Raw genomic sequence first — 21,601 nt, 5'->3', positions numbered from 1 at the left:
TGGTCGTTAAGAGAGGTGGTCGCTTACGAGAGGTGGAAAGACTGATAGCTAAGTAAAGATCGATGCTTGCACATGAATTATAGACATTTTTGTAAAATATATAACATTTTCTACATTAGCTGGCGATAGTAACTACATAAGCTGGGAGGCAATTTTCGTTACTACATAAGCTGTTGACTGTTTCTACATTAGCTGGTGTTGATTTTTATCTACTACATAAGCTGTTGGTGTTTCTACATAAGCTGGAGGTTTTACTACATAAGCGGTGCGTTGTTCTACATTAACGGTTGTTTTGACATTAGCTGGCGTTTTCTACATTAACGGTTGTAACAGGGCCTCTTATTTATTTGGTTGGTTGACAGTAACACAGTCGCTTGTAATTCCGTAATCTAATTACTTTACTGTAAAGAGGTCTCACTTCTTATTTTACTATTATATTGTAGTACAGTAGGCCTACTGGTTTTAAATTGCAATTTCATAGCCTGAAATTTCTGTTGTATAGAATATGATGACTTTGTCGTTACAATATTGTGACGTCACACCTCATAAGATTATCAATTTCTGACAGTGTCGTACCTCAATTGCCAGTGCTGTATCTCCACATACTATCTATTTCCGAAGTATCATAGAAATATTTGTTAATACAGCATCACATGTAGTGCCTGTATCATGTAAGGTTATGTTATGGGTTAGGTTAGCCTATTGAAACACTAGTGAAACACATGTGAAGTTTTATTACCAATTATTCCTATGATAGGCCTACTTCGTCGGAAATAGATACAGTACCGAGAATCGGCTGGAATAGGTATGAAATATGTAATAGTACATAGGATACTAGGAATAAGTTAAGAGTCTAGTTAGTAGGCCTATAGGAATAGGTATTAGGCAAGGTTAAACACAATTCATCGGCAGTAACTTGAATCGGCAGTTAATGTGAAACACATGTGATGTTGTATTACCAATTATTCCTATGATACTTCGGAACTAGATACAGTATCGAGAATCGGCTGGAATAGGTATGAAATATGTAATAGGCCTACATAATGATACTAGGAATAAGTTAAGAGTCTAGTTAGTACTGTAGGCCTATAGGAATAGGTATTAGGCAAGGTTAAACACACAATTTATCGGCAGTTAACTTTAGAAGCCTCGACAAGATTCATGTGTCACGCCTATCAGATGATTCCTTTGCCGAATATTTAGCGTTTTGTTTCGTTCTCTCATCTTATATCTCTCGATTAAGAATTGGATAGGTAATTAATAATCAGTGAATAAGTCTATATGCAATTCAAATGTACTTACTGTTCCATAAGATTGATATTATGCACTTGTCGAATCGAATTACTGTAGGAACATCGATAAACTCCGTTCGTTAACTTAGAATTAAGAAACAAACGTTCCCACAATTCCACCTTTCTACATTTGTTGTGTTACGTAACAAAGGTATGCCATATAGTTCAACTTATGCAAATACTTTTACTTAACTGTATGGTCTCACACAGACTCGTACAGAGGTGAATTCAGGATTTCCTAAAGATACCGTATGAGGTGATTTATGAATAATTAATATGTCTACTAAAACTAAATCATTGTGCACATTTAAATACAATAGACTTTTAGTTTGCTAGAAGATGTATGGATCGGAGCCGCAACATCCTGAACGTGCTGAGGACATAAGTTCTACATTTCAAAAGAATAAAAATAAATCGGTATTGTGATATATTCCCTTTACTAAAAACAAAAAATAGTTTTCTGTTTTTTTGGTTAATGTTTAATAATAGTCAGACTATGGTGAAAATGTGAGCGGCGGGCCGGGTAGACAACAAAGAAGAAAAAGAAATAAACACTTTTTAAAAACTTTTTTGAATTGCGCCCTCATTTCAGAGCCTAAAAATAATGTGTTCTTTTGAGGTCATGTCAATGATTGTGCGCAGTTGCTTAGTCTAGGCTAGGATAGGAAACATGAAAATTGGGACGAAACTGTGTAATAAACTTGGGGTTTTATAGTTATTATTTGTCAGATATTTGTCGGAAAAAGAAGAAATGGGATCTAACAAGAATGATCCCAAACTTCATGATTACTCTGAAATTACACACCATGTAATGCGTCCAGAAGAAGAGGAGAGATATTCTAAGCTCTTCTCTCAACTGGATACGGACGGGGATGGGCGAATCGACGTTGATGACTTGACCACCGGCTTACATCGGATGGGTATACATCAGATGCCTGGTCACGCGGAGGTAAATTTACGGACTGTCTAAATTATTAATTGTAGCATAAGTTGGATATCAAACTGCCTAGACTAAGCCTACCTTCCTTCCTATAGCCTCTATTATTAATACTATTATGAATAATAAAGCCGTCTGGCCCCGATCGTCTGTTCACCGCCCTCTATCTAACTAGCCTAGGCCTACTACTACTAGTAGGTAGTAGGCCAGACTAGCTATCTAGGGCCGGCTAGCTAGGAGGCCCTTTAGTATAGGCCTTCAAATGTAGAATATTATATTTTGGCACACAGAAATAATAATTTGATTGTAATTATTAGCTGAAAATCATGTAGGCCTAGGCCTAGGCTTATTATTATTGAAATATAGGTCTCCTAGGCCCTAGCTAGACAAAAAATACAATAAAACTGATTTAACACAACTTAATTATTCAATTCAGATTTGTGATTGCGAGTTTATTTATGAAATTATCATTCTATCTAGAAATTTATGACCAAAAGTGATGTGAATCAAGATGGAGAATTGGATTTTCCAGAATTTGTGCAATATGTGGCTGAACATGAGAAGAATCTTAGGTTAGCATTCAGAAGCCTGGATCGTAATCAGGATGGCCACATCGACTCAGAAGAGATCTACACTAGTATGAGACATTTAGGCGTTAAAATAACTAAGCAAGATGCTGACAGATTACTTAAAAGGTAATACTGTAAATAAAAGGGGCTCAATATACTGTATACTATACAGTGCAAGTTAAAAGTAACATAACTTGATAATAGTTAATACATTAGGTATCTTTTCAATTTGAAATAAAAACTTCACAGGCAAGTGTTCTTAATATGGGTGTTCCTTGAATAACTCTTTTAACACTGTTCTCACCAGCATGTCATAAGTGGTGGTCGGCAACCCCCCTCCAGAAATTCCCCCAACCCTATAATGTTCTTTGTGAAAATGAATGAGTACATTTTGACTGGTGAAGGACCAAGTTGTATTCATTACTCAGAAGTATATAAATAAATATTATTTTTTTAATCGTACTCCTTTTCTTCGTGCGTGGTTTTTACCTACTCGACGGTAAATTGAATAGAAATTTCCCACGAGTAGAGGTGTTACAACCGCTAATGTAGAAAACGCCAGCTAATGTCGAAACAACCGTTAATGTAGAACAATCCACCACTTATGTAGAAACACCAACAGCTTATGTAGTAAATAAAAATCAACACCAGCTAATGTAGAAACAGTCAACAGCTTATGTAGTAACGAAAATTGCCTCCCAGCTAATGTAGTTACTATCACCAGCTAATGTAGAAAATGTTATATATTTTACAAATGTCTAATTCATGTGCAAGCATCGATCTTTACTTAGCTATCTCGTAAGCAACCAACTTTCTAAAACGACCACACATCGTAATAAGCTACCATCTCTGTTAAGGGACCGCTTCTCATAATCGACCACCTCTCGTAAGGGATCACCTCCTCTCATAAGGGACCGCTTCTCATAATCGACCACCTTTCGTAAGCGACCACACCTCTCGTAACTGACCACCTCTTTTAAGGGACCACGACTGCTTTCTCTCTATTAAAGGACCGCTTCTCATAATTGACTATCTCCCGACACAGCGACCTTTGGTGACCACCTCTATTGAACGTCCACCGTTTCTATTAAGGGACCACTTCTTATAAATAATCGACCACCTCTCGTAAGTGATCACCTCCTCTCATAAGGAACCGCTTTTCATAATCGACCACCTCTCGTAAGCGACCACCTCTTTTAACGACCACACCTCTCGTAAGTGACCATCTCTTTTAAGGGACCACGACCTCTTTATTTCTTTTAAATCTTCAATGATGAGAAGCGGTCCCTTAACAGAGACAGTAGTCGTACAATAGAGGTGGTCACTTTCGAGAGGTCATTGTGATGGGAGATGGTCGATTATAAAAAGCAGTCCCTTAATAGAGGTGGTGGTCCTTTAAAAGAGTTCGTCACTTAAGAGAGGTGGGGTCGTTCAGAGAGGTGGTCCTTTAAAAGAGTCGTCACTGACGATTATGAGAAGCGGTCCTTTAATAGAGAGAAAGTGGTCGTGGTCTCTTAAAAGAGGTGGTCGTTTACGAGAGGTGGTCGATTATGAGAAGTGGTCCCTTATGAGAGGAGGTGATCCTTACGAGAGGTGGTCGATATTGAGAAGCGGTCCCTTAACAGAGATGGTTGCTTACGATGTATGGTCGGTTTAGAAAGTTGGTTGTTTACGAGAGGTGGAAAGACTGATAGCTAAGTAAAGATCGATGCATTTGCACATGAATGAGACATTTTTGTAATATATAACATTTTTCTACATTAGCTGGCGACAGTAACTACATTAGCTGGGAGGCAATTTTCGTTACTACATAAGCTGTTGACTGTTTCTACATTAGCTGGTGTTGATTTTTATTTACTACATAAGCTGTTGGTGTTTCTACATAAGCTAGAGGTTTTACTACATAAGCGGTGGGTTGTTCTACATTAACGGTTGTAACAAGAGGCAATACAGTATATGCACCACGGTGAACTTCAACTAGTATAGGCCAACTTATAAAATAATATAGCGAATGTCCAGAAACGATGCCGACAAAAGATTGTAAACAAAAAGTTAAACTTCATTCTAAATATAGTATCAGAAGGTCGATCGTGCAGACCTATATTTTTTTTAGCATACAGTATGGCAGGAGGAAGCATGATACTTTGTTGACCTCTCTTTAGTTGTCAAACAAAACTTGGGATATCTCGAGATTTTTTGCAATTTATTCTAATTTCTTTAACATAAATTTAAATTATGCAATTCTATTAATCCATGTATATTATACATTCGTTGTTTGTATTGGTTAACAATAATGTTTTTAACAATTTTACTTTATTATAGTATGGACAAGGATGGTACTTTAAAAGTAGATTGGAATGAATGGCGGAATTATTTGCTTTTTCATCCCAGTGCGGATCTTCATGAAATTATCCTTTATTGGAAACATGCAACGGTAAGTCTACATGAAGATGTGATGCTGGGAGGTAGTTGTTAATTCTTTTGAGAATGTCATGTTGACAATTTTTTGGATCAAACACGTATGGAAACATACTCCCATAATGCAGCTAGTAATCAGCACAAAGTTGTGTCTTGATCTAACCCATTTATACACCTGGGTGGAAAGAGGCAAACGTAAGTAAAGTATCTTGCCTAAGGATATAAGCAATGCAGCGAGAGTTGGATTCGAACCTTGATCTCATGAACAGTAGTCCAACGTCCAACTAACTGCGCCACATGCCCTCGCAGTTTATCAAGGTAGCAGCACTTATAGAATATGATTTGTAATTTTTGTACAAGTGAATCTTAAAAGTTACTTATTTATTACTTATCTTCATTATGATAAAGGAATGGAATTTTGGTATGGTACATAGGTTGTATATGAAAAATGTACAGTATTCTGATACCATGTCCAATAAGCATGTTTTCCCAACTTATAATGTACTTGTGTTGTGGAAAGTTTATTTGGTACTGGTAGTACTCAATGAATGTTTTTTTTTGCCAGCAGTTTAGTAACTTAGGCTTTCTTACTTGGGTTTACTTGGGTTTAGAGGCTGGAAGCATTGCTTGTTTGCCCCTCATTACTTCTCCAGTGCATCTGATGTAAGGGTCCTACTTCATTGGGTGGTTTGTCCAATATTTTTCCAATGCTGATTTAAATCGGTTTATTGTATTGGCTTCAACAGCATGCCCAGGTAGAGAATTCCAATTATTTATGGCTCTGAATGAAAACGTGGTTTGTCTGGTCCTAGTTCTGCAACATTGTTTTTTAATTTTAAAAATATGTCCTCTTGTTCTTGATTTCTCGTCCATATCAAAAAACCTAGTGAGATTATATTCTAGGGGGAAGAGTTGAAAGTATCCTCATTGTTTTGTGTTTACACTAAGCCAAGTTGTATTTGAATAAACCATACATTATAGGATTTACACTTATTACCATCCTATCCAGTAGAGCAGCTCTGCATTTATTATTAATAATTATGAATCAATTATAATTATTATGCATAGGTCAAGTATGCATTGTTTATGTTTTAAAGTGTACTGTATGTGATGGTATCAACACTGTAATGTTTAATTAATATCTTCCATATTGGGTTTTTGAAAATGTGTGCACTAACTCTACATGAACAGGTTTGTAAAATTATAGCCTTTTTCAAGATTCATCTTCTACTGTATTGCTAGGTATTGGAGCTAGAGTTTCCATATAGTATATGCAATCTTTTCCTTGTAGATGTACAGTAGTTTTTTTAAAATGATGAATCTCTTTGTTAGGCCAACCGTTTATGTATTACAAAAAAAGTTTCTGTTTTTAACCTTGTGTGGCGCAGGTTGTTGGACGTTGGATTACTGATAGTGAGATCATGGTTCGAATCCAACTCCCGCTGCATTGCTTTTATCCTTGGGCAACACTTTACTGACATTGTATAAATGGGTACCGGGTGAGATCAAGACACAGCTTGGCGCTGATTACTAGCTGCATTATTATGGAAGTATGTTTCCATACGTGTTTGAAAGAAAAAATGACCAGGAAAATAATGTGCAGTGGATTGAGAGCTTGCTTATACGTTAGGAATGAATTATTAATATTATTATTAGATCCAATCGCCCTAAAATAGCAAACTCTCCTAATTTAGAATTTTCTTCAGGTCTGAATGAATTCCAACTATTTTAATTTGGAAAGCCAGACATTTTATTTGTAGTTAGTAAGGTATGCGTGGGCCCATTGTCGTGAGTGCGTGACTCACGGAAGGTAGTCGGTACTTTACTACTCACTGTCTTAAAGTCGGTCATCCTTTTGAGTTATGTTCTCACCTCTGAGATAAAAAAGGCATACAGTATAGGTTTATTCAGGTTGACACTTCTAGACTACAGTACTGTCACCACATTTAGTTTGTGTAGTAGAAGAGAAGCCTTTGTAGTCAGCACAAATTGTCTGTAGGAATATATTAAAATTGACGAAACAATTTGCAGTTTACTTTACAATTAAAAAAGATTTCAGAAAACAATTGTTACCTTCTGTATGAAATTTGAATAGTAGAAATAAATATTGATAATTAAAAATGATAGACTTGATTTAGTAGTTGACAGGTTGGATTAACACATCCATGTACATTATTGTTAATAGAAGAAATGGATTTCTTTGATGACGTATGTTATCTTTAATTTAATTGAAATATGAACAGTTGAGAAGATTCTGTCAGACTGGGTATGATAATATTCAAACATATACACTTTGAGTTTCATGTCTATGCGTTAGTAATCAATATCTTGTCCATTAGTGAATGTAGGTTTACAACAGTTACCAATTTCTATTATTATTACCTAGTAGTAAAGCTGAAATGAGTAGAGAAATAGTTTTTTTTTGCAAGTATTTTGAGTAATGCTTTTTTGCTGGTGATTACAATATTTTAGCAAAAATCTAGGAAATAAACAAAAATTAGACAAAATGTAGCAATGACGTCATTGAGGACCATTAGATAACGAGTGAATAATTTCTTTTTTATCAAACCAATAGTAGGCATAAAAATACGGAACTTTCGCCAATGAGCTATACTCGACGCGACTATGAGATCATGTTCCGAATATGAGCACTGTTTCAATAATTCGACAGTAGTAGGCATATGCGTATTTTACCGTTGGTTTGATAAAAAAGAGATTTATACATTTATTATACCAGATGAACAGTACAATCACATTAGATACAGTTAGAAGGTTTGTGTAAATGAGAAGATCGACTGTACCTATGAAAAAGGCCCCAAATTTCCACCAAAATACCAACATTCTCTTGTGTATGTCCTATTTATACTACTTCAACAATAGATGAAGTGTTATTTTAAAAAATGAAAGTTCTGAATATAAAATTGGTAAACTAATTTTTTTAAAAACCCAATACAGTAATGTATTATTGACATTTTAAATTCACCAACTGTCTGGCAAATGTAAAATTCAAAGCTAGTTGGAAATGTTGGATATATGAATGCATAATTACCATTATGTCCTAAGGTTGATGTTAATGTGTTTACTAGTAACAGTGGTTTTGTTAATGTCATACATGTACTGTAACAGTTAAAAATGCCAGTGCCAATGAAGGTGCGCTTACAGTATGTTGACACGGAATTCAACTCTATGCAACTGTGTCGACGTAAGCAACTGAATGTGACTGACAGGGGCACAAAAAATGTCCTGTATTTTTTTCCGAACTCGGCACAATTGAAAACTATAAATTGCATCACACAAGCAGTGAGGGTAACTGTGACAGGTAGTTTGATATTTCCATGTAGTGCTTGCGCATACTACTGTAGTTTCTGTACTAAAAATCGCGTCGTGCGCACCATAAGGTAACCATGACAATCAGTGCCATTGTCAATATAAGCTCTCGCTCACTGGTTCAATTCAGTTCCTTTCAGTTGCTCAAAATTCAACATTTTAATCTCACTCGCGCAACTAGTTCCATTCAGTTGAGTTCTGTGTCGACATAAGTGCATCTTAATAATGTATTGAGTTGAATGGTGTATGTAAATAACAATGTAATTTAAAGTTACCTTTTTACTGTAGTAAAATCAAAATAATACTAGACATGAAACTCGTCACTTTGACGAGTTAGTTATCCGCACAACGACAAACGCCACGTGCACGTCATACGTTGGAATATTGCACACAGATAAAGATTATGGCATTATGACAAGAACTGAAGAATATGATATGCTGTTAGTGCTGAATTCTGTCAATTTGTGTCATATAGTATATACATGCAAAGAGTATAATCTGTATACATATTACATACAGTGTAGAATAGGTGAAATTACGGGACCCGCCATTTATTCCAATTTTTAACATGGCGACGGTATCAAAATGAAACACTTAAATAGCAATTTCTGGAAGAAATTATCTCAGGAACAACATATTAACGTGTAGAAGAAATTTGAATACGTAAAATATAGATGCGCACCCTTTTAAATGTGATGAACTATTACGCAAAATATGAAAATACGACTTTTTTTATTCAACTGGCCATATGATGACGTCACAACATCCGATTGGCAAAATGTTTACATGAATTCGTATCTACAATCCAATAGCTTCCAGAAAACGTTTTAATCGTGATTATCACATTTTATTCTTACGAGCTATTACAGATTAAAATTTACTGTAAAGATGAAATTAATGACCCACGTAATTAAAATTTTTAGGCATGATGACGTCATAAAAATTAAAATATTTTTATCTCATGCTAAAGAAAGTTGATTGACCTACACAATATATAAATTTAGGAGAAAAAGGAATACAGATAAGCGTGATGCGCTCCATTGAATGTGATGAGCAATAACGAAAGAGACAAAAATCCTATATTTTACATTCGTGTGGCCATACGATGACGTCACAATGTTTTTTTAGCCTTATCGATGCATGATCCGATATCTACAACTCATCAACTTCTAGATTTTGTAATAAAAATAAACGGTTCACGGTTTACTTTAGAAACTATGACTGTTTAAAAAAAGACATAATTTTGACGATTTTTTAAGCTTTTTCATAAAAAACGCGCACGAATTGTCTAATTCAACGTGTTCGTATGGCGTTATTTAAACTGGAAAAGGTCTAAATTGTTTTCAAAATTACTAGGAAAGACTTGAAAAATATAATTCAAGAGAAAAAAATATGTTTTTAACGCTACGTGCGCACCGCGTGCGTAAAAAATTGCGTGCCCGTGGGAATTTTTGACATGCTCAAAATGACAAGAAACGCATAAAAAGTTGATTAGAAATTAATTTTGCGCATTTTGAAATTTTAAATGCGCGTGCGCGCGTAACTTCTTGTGAAACATGCCATTTTTAATCCGTAGAAAGTTTGCCCCTGATATGACTTAAATTTTGTCAAAGTGTCAATACTAAATGACTTTTGGTTTTTAATCTATAATCAATCATTGAAATTCATAAAATTGCGCGTAAGTCACGTTGCGCAACTATGACGTCATTCAAAAATAGGAGGTGCACAACTTCACGTAAATGCCCATATGTTGTCAAAGTTATGAAATGTTATGTTTACACATTTTAGAGAAACGCGACTCACAAAAAGGAAGGAAGGATCCAAGAATAATACAGAAAAACTAGATTTGAACTCGTCACTTTGACGAGTTCGGGTTATCCGCACAAACGCAACATGCACATACTTAACCATATGAACCTCAACAATTATTATGCCATCCTATGACATGAAATAAATATGTTTACAGTGCTGAATTGTACCTATTATGTAGCATACATCATATTACAGTATTTTACAGAATAAACTGTATATGTTATATACAGTGTAGCATAGACAAAATTATGAGACCCATCTTTTAAATCCAATTATTAACACGATGACGTCATCAAATTGACATATAAAGATAACAATTTTAGAAGATAATTATCTAAATAATTACATTAAATCAAATTTGAAGAATTTTGGGCACGTAAAAGTGAGATGCGCTCTATTTAATATGATAAGCAATAACGAAAGAGTAAAAAATCCTATATTTTACATTCGTGTGGCCATACGATGACGTCATAACATCCGAGTGGTAAAGGTTCTGCATGAATTCATATCTACAACATATCTGCTTACATATTAAATTAAAAAAATTGGGGGTCGTGGATGATCCTGAGGAGCTATAATAGATTAAAAATAGGCTTATTTTTGACAATATGTTGTCACTTTTGCAACTAAAACGCGCGCAAATTGTCTAAATCAACGTGTTCGTATGACGTCATTTTAATTTGAAATGATGTAAATCTTTTTTAAAATGACTAAGAAAGGCTGTAAAATCATAATTCAAGAAAAAAACACATGATTTTCATGCTCCGTGCGCACCTTACGCGTAATTTTTTTCGCGCGCGTGGGAATTTTTGACATGTTTCAATTGTCATGATCAGCGTAGAAAGTTGATTAGAAATTAATTTTGCGCATTTTAAAATTTTAAATGCGCGTGCGCGTAACTTCTTGTGAAACATGTCATTTTTAATCCATAGAAAGTTTGCCCTTGATATGACTTAAATTTTCACTAAGTGTCAAAACAAAATAACTTTTGGTTTATAATCTATGATCAATCATTGAAATTCATAAAATCGCTCGTAACTTACGCTGCGCGACTCTAACGTCATTAAAAATATGGAGGTGCACAATTTCACGTAAATTTCCATATGTTGACCAAGTTATGAAATGTCATGTTTACAAGAATGACAGATATGCGTGACACAAAATTCTGGGAAAGAAAGAAGAATAACAAAGAAGATAAAAACGTGACAATAACAAGGGTTATCCGCAACTAAGTTGCGGATAACCAAAAATATTGATCCCATACAATAACAAGGAGTTATCCGCTCTACCAAGCGGATAACTAATAATATATTATTGTTACTGCTACTGTATTAACACCTATTCAGAGGACGACCCTCTTCAGGGCTCAGGTCGTTGGTTTGTGAAGGTGCCCTTTAGTACAGTAGAGGTTCCACCACTGTCAGTCAATACACTAATCTTGATTGTTAATTAACAATCAAGTTATACTGCTTTTTTTGAGAATCAAATGTGTGGACCAAAGTTCAATTTAACCTTGTCGATGACTTTGTAAATCAAGGCCCCTCAAACAGATTTGATTCACTTGAATCATCACCAGTTAAACTGTAAACTCATGTTATTATTACTGGTTGTCATTATACTGTACAACTGCAAGGATAACAGTACTAGTTCTGATTCGTCTTGTTAGACAAACATTTTTTGATTATAGTAAGTAATATTTTCATATACACAACTTTGTATACATACACTGTAATACATCCACACTTCTTGTGATGGTATTGTATTAACATTTCTGTTTAATATTATTAGGTTAATTTTAAGGATTTTAGATCTTGGTCAAGTACGTATGTCTATATTCCTGTACATTTGCTAATACAGATATTATGATGATAGTGATACTGTACTTTAATTTGTTGGTGATTCAGCAATGTTCATTGTTATTATAAATGTACATACTTTTAAGTTTTAATATTGACATCATCAATACAGTAGTATAGTATAGTAGTAGTCAAGTTATTCACCTACATTTATTTCTCTTGCAGACAAAACAGCAGACATATATAAATCCTTTATTTTTTGCTTTGAAATTATGAATATTAACTAATGTATTGCTGACGAAAACCTATGTATATCACAGCCATAAAATGTTTATTAATATAATAACAAATAAAAAATGCTATAAACAATCGTTATTACTGTACAGTACCAGGTCAATTAATTTTCGCAAAATTGCTAATGAAGAAAAGGTTTTATAGACCCTGTTATATTCTTTAATAATGTGCAATTAAAACACACTTGAAAATTGGAATGCTACCTTTTTTAATGGTTTAGGCCTTGGCTTAGCCTTTTATAAAAAATAGGTGTGTTTATCCAAATAATGGATGTTTGTATTTGTGCAATGGAACAAATAATTGAATTGCAAATGTTCTATTTTTACCTTTGGTACCATTACATTCAATTGTTCTTTACAGTTCTTGGATATAGGTGAAGATGTAATGATTCCAGATGAATTCACAGAGGAGGAGATCAAGACCGGTATGTGGTGGCGGCAACTTGTCGCAGGTGGTGTCGCGGGTGCTGTGTCACGAACGTTTACTGCGCCACTTGATAGGTTAAAGGTTATATTACAGGTTAGTAGTATACTGTTTGTACAGGTGATGTAGACATTCTTTCCTGAGTGGATGCTTAAATATCATTTATCTGACTGGGACTTTAACCTTGATATTAATTAATGTAAATTTAATTAATAGTTAATAATAATGATCTTAATCTTAATTTTTAAAGTGACAAATATTTATATATATATTTTTTAAATTTTTTTCTTATATAGGTTATAGGATCCAAAAAACAAAACATAAGTCTTATATCAGGGTTTAAACACATGTACAGAGAAGGCGGTATGCTGTCTTTCTGGCGAGGAAATGGAATAAATGTTCTTAAAATTGCACCAGAGACGGCATTGAAATTTTATGCATATGAAAGAGTATGTTTACATTAAATATTATCCAACATAATTTGCTCAGCTATAAATAGAACTATAGATTTTGATTAATTTTTGTTTATAGATAAATGCCACAGTCAAGAGGAAGTACAAAATAAAACAAACAAAATGTTGTAGTGTTGTGGCATGGTATATATGTTGTGGAATTAATAAATAAATGATAATTTATTTTATAATCTCGCAATAATGTTTGTTTTATAACTTATAATCTATATTACTTGTACTTCTTTCAGTATAAACAAATGCTACACACAGAAGGTACAGATATCCAAATACATCAACGTTTCGTTGCTGGTTCTTTAGCTGGGGCAACTGCACAAACTATTATTTATCCAATGGAGGTACAGTATACAAGTACTTTAGGGAACATGATCAAAACAAAATACATGATATAGGCCCTGTATTAAAACAGGGAGTTGATTAACTCACTGATTAAAATGACACAAGCTATGTAGGCCTACTAACGTTTAATATCCATGCAATGGGAATCACCATGTTAAAGGGTAGCAACGCAGCGACGTATTGACGCAAAGTGCTGTATTGCGTAATTACAAGTGGGAACCAACGACGCAGTCCTGTAAACATCACAGGTTTGATTTCACACAGGCGGGTGCAAGCACAATTATTGGAAGAGCATTTTCTTGTATTGCGTAGCTAGTGGGAACCAAGCATTAGGAATCCCCTTTTAGAACCTGACCTTTGAGACACTTTTATTCTAGAGACACCCCTATTGGAAGGATACTTTGCTATGAACAGGGTGGAAATATAAGTTTTAACACCAAGACCAACCCTTATTCAGTGGCTACTCCTATTGAAGTGAAATCGTGTTTATTTTAACAAAGATTTGAATGTTTGAAAGCTTTTTTGGCCTTGCAAAATGACACTAACAATCTGTTGATCAAATTGTTGATATTTAATTTATTATCTTTGTGCAATACAGGTATTAAAAACTAGACTAGCAATAAGGAAGACTGGGCAATATAAGGGAATCTTAGACTGTGCTCGACAAGTCTTAAGGAACGAAGGATTTTTCAGCTTCTACCGTGGTTATGTACCAAACATTTTAGGAATTATACCATATGCTGGTATCGATCTTGCAATATATGAGGTAAGGCTTAGGTTTATGTCGACCTGGAGCTGAAAGCTCTACTCAACTGAAAGAAAATAGTTTGGCGATTGCGCTTATGTCAACTTTTTGGATTGCTTAAAACAAAATTGAAACAAAACAGTGAGCGCTTATCTCGACATATGGAACTGATTGATAACTAGTGTTGGTTACCATTCAAAAGTTCTTTTCTATTCCGAAAAAGTAGATGAAAAAGAGCAACTTACCTCAACTGCACCCTAGACGAGTATACTCTGGTAATAATAATGAGAGTGTATTTCCATTACAAAAAAATGAAATATTGCATCTCAACCACTACAATTTTTTCAACATTTATTTGATCATTTGATAATAAAATATGGTATGTTTTGTTTTCAGACAGTGAAGATGTCATGGATTAGGCGACATGATCACCATATAGCACCTAGTGTTTGGGTGTTATTAGGTTGTGGTACGTTGTCCAGTACATGTGGTCAGTTGGCCAGTTACCCATTGGCGTTGGTCAGAACACGATTGCAAGCACAAGGTACAGTATTTGATCAAATTTACTGATGAAATATAACAGTACTATAAAACCAGAAACTTTCGCGCACATTAAACTTTCGCAAAGTTTCTTGCCGCAAATAAGTTTCAGAACGTACTGTAGGCCTACTACTGTATACAATAACTTATGTATTAGCGTCTTTATAACACAAAGGTTGTGCATGCATATTGTTACAGTATTTACTTTATTTTCAAATTCACACAAGTTTTATGTCGCGAAAATGGCTGATGTAACTAATTCGCGAAAGTTTCATGTCGCGAAAGTTTCAGGTTTAACAGTAATAAATAACAGCCCTGACAAAGGAATAGTGTTTTTGCTTGGCACTTTCTTTTGTTTTACTTTATAGTTGTGATTTAAGGTTTTTCTTATTTATTTGTATCGCCATTGAGATCCAGCCATTGTCAATAATCCTTTGGATTAATGATAAATAATACTTAAAACAATGAAAAACACAACTATTCCTTGTATTCTTTGTTTCTTTATTCTTTATTTCAAACCAACAGTGTAAAACACCAATAACAGGTTGAAAATAAAATAACTAAACTATAAAATATGAGCCATTTAGAACGTTAATTTCCTAGCCTCTTTTAGTGAAATTAGTTGTAGTTTCTACATTTTGGGCAAAATATTCATAATAAAAAAGTATCCCTGTATTTTATTTGTATTTTATTTATATGGTACAGAAATAAGAGATCTACAGCATTTCTGAGTATGGCTAGGAAATTAACGTTCTAAATTTTTAATGTAACCATTATAATAACTTAACTGGTTGCTATGGTTTCAAGATTCTATTAAATGCACAGAATTACTTTTCCACAAACTGCGATGATTGATTATATGAAAATTTTAATTTTGTGGTAAGGGATAATTAAATTTAAAGTAGTTCAACAGATTTATGAATATAATCGAATCAGATCATAGTCGAAAGAGCTAGGCCTTGAAAACGGTTGTATTGTCATATTCAGTCTGTATCACCACCAGCTTTTAAATCTTTATACTTGCCATGTTCTGCAGCCTAGCTGATTGGTGGTGTACTGGTTATTTTGCAAGTAGTGTATTGTATTTCCAGACCCTCTCCCAATAAAACAAAAGATTGTATTTTTATCCTAATTTTATTTTACCTTTTGGTTGTTTTTTTTTTCATTTCAATTATTAGTGGAGCTGTAGCTTGGTGGTTAACGTGCTTGACTTCTAATCCCAAGGTCCAGAGTTCAATCCTGACGTAGTGCCGGGGTTTTAACTCCACTCTCTCAAATGAAACCTAAGCGCGATAAATTATAAAATAGTATATCCATCCTGTAATTATCCATCACTGTTGGATGCGTATGAAATAAAAGAAATAAATAAAAATAAACAACATTAAGTTTGTGTATTGATTTTATTGACAATAATTTTATATTTTACACCCACAGCTAGTGGTAGCCACTCATCTATGGTGTCTCTCTTCAAAACAATCTACACGCAAGAGGGTGTACGCGGGTTATATCGAGGACTAACGCCAAACTTCATGAAAGTAATTCCCGCGGTCAGCATAGGCTATGTCGTGTACGAGAACACCAAGATATTGCTTGGTATAGGTCATAACTAAGGTTTTGACGATTTAAGAGTGGATGACGGTTGCTCTATTATAAAGAAGGACATCGACAGTGATAATGAGATGAACCAGAGGAAAACATCTGGAGGCTAGGAAGGTTTATGTTCATACTGAACAAATTAATTTGTGTGTGAGGTATTTGGTCCTGTTTGAACGGGTAAACTTTGACCTAATTTGCATATTGCTCCATTTGAAAACAACCTTTACATACATTAAATATTATCGCATACTAATTTAACAATATAACAAAACATTAAATAATTAACAACAGTGGGGTATTAATCAAACATCTGACAAAGTTATGTATCAAAAAGAATAACTTTTATAGTTATTTATATATTTATAAGCTTTTTTTTAAAGCAATGCATAAGAAATCACCTGTAGACAAACGAAATAAAAATATCTAAACATTATATATATAACTTTATGTAACTTGGCGATATAATAATTATCTATTCAGTATTAAATAAACTTATAATTAACTGATAACCATGATCAAGTATGATCCCAGGGAGCTTGGCTATGACATGTTGAGAAAGTTAGGGGGGGGGGGGATTATAATTGGATTGCATTAACAATGTATTTATCATAGGTCTTGCATCCAACTTTAACCTAAATTAGGGGATGGGATTATACTCGAACATGGAATTATACATGGTTATATCCAGTAAATTGTATTTTACTTCTTCTGGTAATTACAGTATTTAGTAAATCATTTTGGGGCTTTATGTGAAATAAGTACAGTAGAATCCCTTCTATTAAAAGGACACTTGGTGTGAAATGGATGAGGGGAATAGCTGTTCTAGGGCCAACTCATGTTAAAGGGATGCCTCTAATAAGGGGACACTAATTTACTAATTTTAGTGGTTCTATTATATTGTGTTTAAGTATAACATACTGGTAGCCTGGTGATTAAAACATTCCCATTGTTAAGAAGCTGGTTCATTGGCTGATGGTGGTAACATTTGCATATGTTAATTATTGTTGTCAAAGTTGGATAATAGCGAACGTTCATTTCAGGTTGGTAGATGAAGGAGGCACAAATTTAGCGGTTGTGGAACATGATTGGAATTCATATTCCACTCATTATGGTCCAATAAATTACCATCTACCCTCCCGAAACAAGAGCTTACTAATGTAAAAAGCACAAAAAAGTTTTAAATATTATTACTGTTATATTTATTATGCTGGTAACTTCACTAGCCCTTAGACCAATGTGTATTTTAATGTTCTGTGCCTTTGAAAAAAAAAGAGAAGCTTTTTCTATTAATAGATTATACTATATCATTAGGTGATTTAAGTATTTTATGCACTTTCAATGTTGTTTTGAATTTAAAAGTGTTCATTGCTGTTCAGTGTTTGATTGATATTGATTACAAAAGGGTCTATTTTTCCTAAGACTTTACACGGATTGTTGGACCGATTCATACATGCAATGTAACGATAATTTAGAAATTGTTATAGTTATATATCTAACGTGCTATTACGCTTTCACAAGCTATGTGTAGGAAAATTAAAGTTCAGAGACTCGATAAATGACTGCCAATGACAGGGCATTTCATATCCATCCAAATTTCTTACGTGAATCCTAGTTATGTGGGAAGTTTTTAATCCATGTATATAGGTAATCATTGCCAGCCTTCGCCCTGTCCAAGATTAGATATTGTCAGAAGGTGGTTACATTTTTCTAGGAACCGAGAATTCCAATGTACACCTGAGTTCAGGTTTGGTTGCAAGTTACTTAAATTTATTCAAAACTCTATGGATTCCAGTTTTCGTCTTTCTTTCCTTTATTTGCACCGTATCAGCTTTTTATTTTAAACCCTTCACATTCCAAAACTGTAAAAATATGTTATGTAATCTGGATTTTTCATTTTTCCTGATTTGGGTGTATGTCTGATAACCAAATTGTTTGAAAAGTTTGGCGTTCCACGTTTTATTTGTAGAGAAATTTATTACAGAACAATGATAAGCTTTTATAGAAATTATATGATTATAATTATATTTATCTTTTAGGAACTGAAATGTATGCATTTTATGTTTTAGCTATTTGTACTTACGTATCATACAATTTAGCATATTTTATTTAACCTTTTCTACATATTTGACGCGGTAAAAAAAATCTTTATCTTTACTTTGTAGACAGTATCCCAAGAGAGACTGTTCTTTCTTAAGTGATTGGGCCACCCTGGTTTAATAATGTTACATAATATTACTACAATTCTATGGTCTACAATATAATTTTAATTTGATAGCAAGCTTTTGTGTAGATGTCATAGACAATAGACAAATGTTAAAATGATACATTTATACGTTAATAAACGGTGCATACTGGGCTTATACAGTATTCATACATAGATTAATCTATTGTATAAGATTACCATCTCTTTTGTCTAAAGTACTAAAACAAATGCTTGCTATTATAGTATACTGTACACTGGTCCTTAACATTAAGATATTCACAATTTAATTGCAGTATTTAATACTACTGTATAATAACATGTATAGTGCAAAACAATGTTGAGTTTTACTGTACTGTATGGCCTGGAGGACATTTTTAGATGAGATGAAGAAAAAAAGGGGATGTCGAATGTGATACTGAAATTTGTACCTTTAATTTCATTCCATTTTAAAAATCTGATCTGGTGAATCTATTTTTTCTTTAAGCGGTAAGAGTACCCATGTTTCATGGTTGCTAACAAGTGGTACATTTAAAGGGTAATTCTAATTCCAGGCAGTTTTTATATTACTTTTAGTTAAGTTGTAAGAAATATTTTTATTTTATGGCATAAATGTATTAGATTATAAGAATGTGGAAAGCTTGGTTCTCATTACGAAACAATGCAAGAGCGTAAGGGCAATGTAAAGCTTGTTTCCCACTAGAGACGCAACATAAGGACGTAACGCAACATAATTCATTTTACCAATCACAAGTGATGGATTATTCAAACTGTGGCTTGTCATAGGTCAACTCGCTTACTTGCGTCTACATCCTTGCATTGCAACTCTAGTTAAAACTAAGCTTAAGTAATTTAGCCAATCATGATGGATCATCCAGACTGATTGGCTAACTCACTTTCGTACGCCAATGTGTTGTATCCAAGTGTAAACCAAGCTTAAACAAACGATTGCAATTGAAAACTGATTATTTTGTGTATAATTTGTTAACATTTATTTTTATAATCATTTGTAATATATACTTTGAAATTGTTTTTAGTTCGAATAGTGCCTCAAAATATGGAATATTATCAATACGCCATCAGTAATAACATCTAGGGATGAGGTTTTATATTAGTATTCTCTTACATAGCATGACAAATTAATATGATCTTTCTGAAAAAACACAAGTGTTTTGGTTAGTACTGTAGGGAGCCTTTTGTTTACGAGGAACGGTTGTTGCCTTGACCTAGACACTACCAAAACTGTGTCGAGATTTGGGCGTAAGGAAGCACGTTTAAACTTTCCAGCATGCATACAAAACTAGACGTAGTTTGGTTGTTGGTCATCGCAAAAAAAAAAAAAAAATCTCCCTATGACCCATCTGACGTGCTGGTTAATCCATGCTAAAAGCAGTAAAGCATTTAAATAATATTCACTATAATATATATTTGACACTAAAAATCATAGATTACTGTATGTTTTTTTATTTTTTTTTTTTCGCTTCCTATTATTTAAACTGCAAATGTCAAGTCTATCTAAACAAATACCTCCATATTAATTTTGATTGAATGTTTATATTTGTGTTATTTAAAGTAAATTATAACAACACCTTGTACAAAACTGAAAATGATTATTTATTATGTTTTCACCAATGCTTTTAAGGCATTTCATGTGCATTTCACCATGTTATTTTTAATGTGGAAAAGCATGAATCTTATTTAAAAATTAAAAATACACTTATTGTATCTATTTGCTAGACACTACTAAAAATGCACATATTATCATAATCACTGTTTATAACACTGTATACTTATATTTCCGGTAATTATATATATTACTACAGATATATTTCACAGTTTTACATGTGGGCGAATGTTGTATAATTAAATATAGACATATAAATGTGATATATACCTTTCAAAATTGTATTGTACATTTCGCTGTGCTTGTTATTTTGGTGGTACTTTGGTGTCAAGTCCACAAGACTTTTATGGTAATATAGATAATAATAGATAATTCTACATTTTATAAGAATTTCTTTCTAATTTGTAATTTAGAGCTTACAATTCATTTTTTTTTTATTGATTTCTAATTACCTCTTTTCCCATAACAATTATTACTAATTGGAACAAATTCAGTTAAGCTCAACAGAATTTTCTGCTTTTTGCTGGCAAAGGATGCAAATAAATATAATTAAAAATAAGTTTAGGTAAGTTTTTTTTATGATGTTTATCATCGAATACAATGTTTATATACCTCAAAATGTTAGAGTTGTTGCCATTATTAAAACATCTGAGGTATAATCATTATTGTACATTTTGTTTTTCATTTTGAAGTTCAACTAAAATCCACAAAAAACAATGGCCGTGTTTCCGCAGCTAACAAAATAATTGGATAATTTTATTATCAGACATTACTAAGCAACCAATTGCCCAATCAGAATGCAACAATTTGTCCATCAGGTCATAGGTTAAAACTATCGCATTTATCCGATAATTATCTGATTCTCTGTGTTTTGAGATACTATTGCTGCCTCTGCCTATGTTCCTCTATTACATTTGGATCTGTTGTACAGACCTATACTACAGCTTTGACAAGATCTTACCAATGCTTCTCTGTGTTGTGCTACTATTGCTGCCTCTGCCATGTTCTCTATTACATTTGGATCTATTTACAGACCTATACTACAGCTTTGACAAGATCTTACCAATGCTTCTCTGTATTGTGCTACTATTGCTGCCTCTGCCTATCTTCTCCAGGTTCTCTATTACATTTGGATCTATTGTACAGACCTATACTACAGTTTTGACAAGATCTTACCAATGCTTTTCTGTGTTGTGCTACTATTGCTGCATCTGCCTAT

The 21,601-nt window shown here is 33.6% G+C and overlaps 1 protein-coding gene across 1 annotated transcript; it reads left to right on the top strand.

Moving 5' to 3' along the window:
• Positions 1-1,953: 1,953 nt before the first annotated feature.
• LOC144837025 (mitochondrial adenyl nucleotide antiporter SLC25A24-like) lies at positions 1,954-21,038 on the top strand. The gene is made up of 9 exons (XM_078692004.1): positions 1,954-2,241; positions 2,710-2,924; positions 5,121-5,232; positions 12,806-12,964; positions 13,165-13,317; positions 13,569-13,676; positions 14,276-14,443; positions 14,819-14,966; positions 16,397-21,038. Exons 1-9 carry the CDS (start codon positions 2,044-2,046, stop codon positions 16,570-16,572), a joined length of 1,437 nt encoding a protein of 478 aa, XP_078548130.1. The 5' UTR covers positions 1,954-2,043; the 3' UTR covers positions 16,573-21,038.
• The last annotated feature ends 563 nt before the right edge of the window (positions 21,039-21,601 follow it).

Source organism: Antedon bifida, chromosome 3, assembly GCF_963402885.1.
Source record: "Antedon bifida chromosome 3, ecAntBifi1.1, whole genome shotgun sequence".
Lineage (NCBI taxonomy): Eukaryota > Metazoa > Echinodermata > Crinoidea > Comatulida > Antedonidae > Antedon > Antedon bifida.
This window is presented reverse-complemented; position numbering and strand designations above follow the sequence as displayed.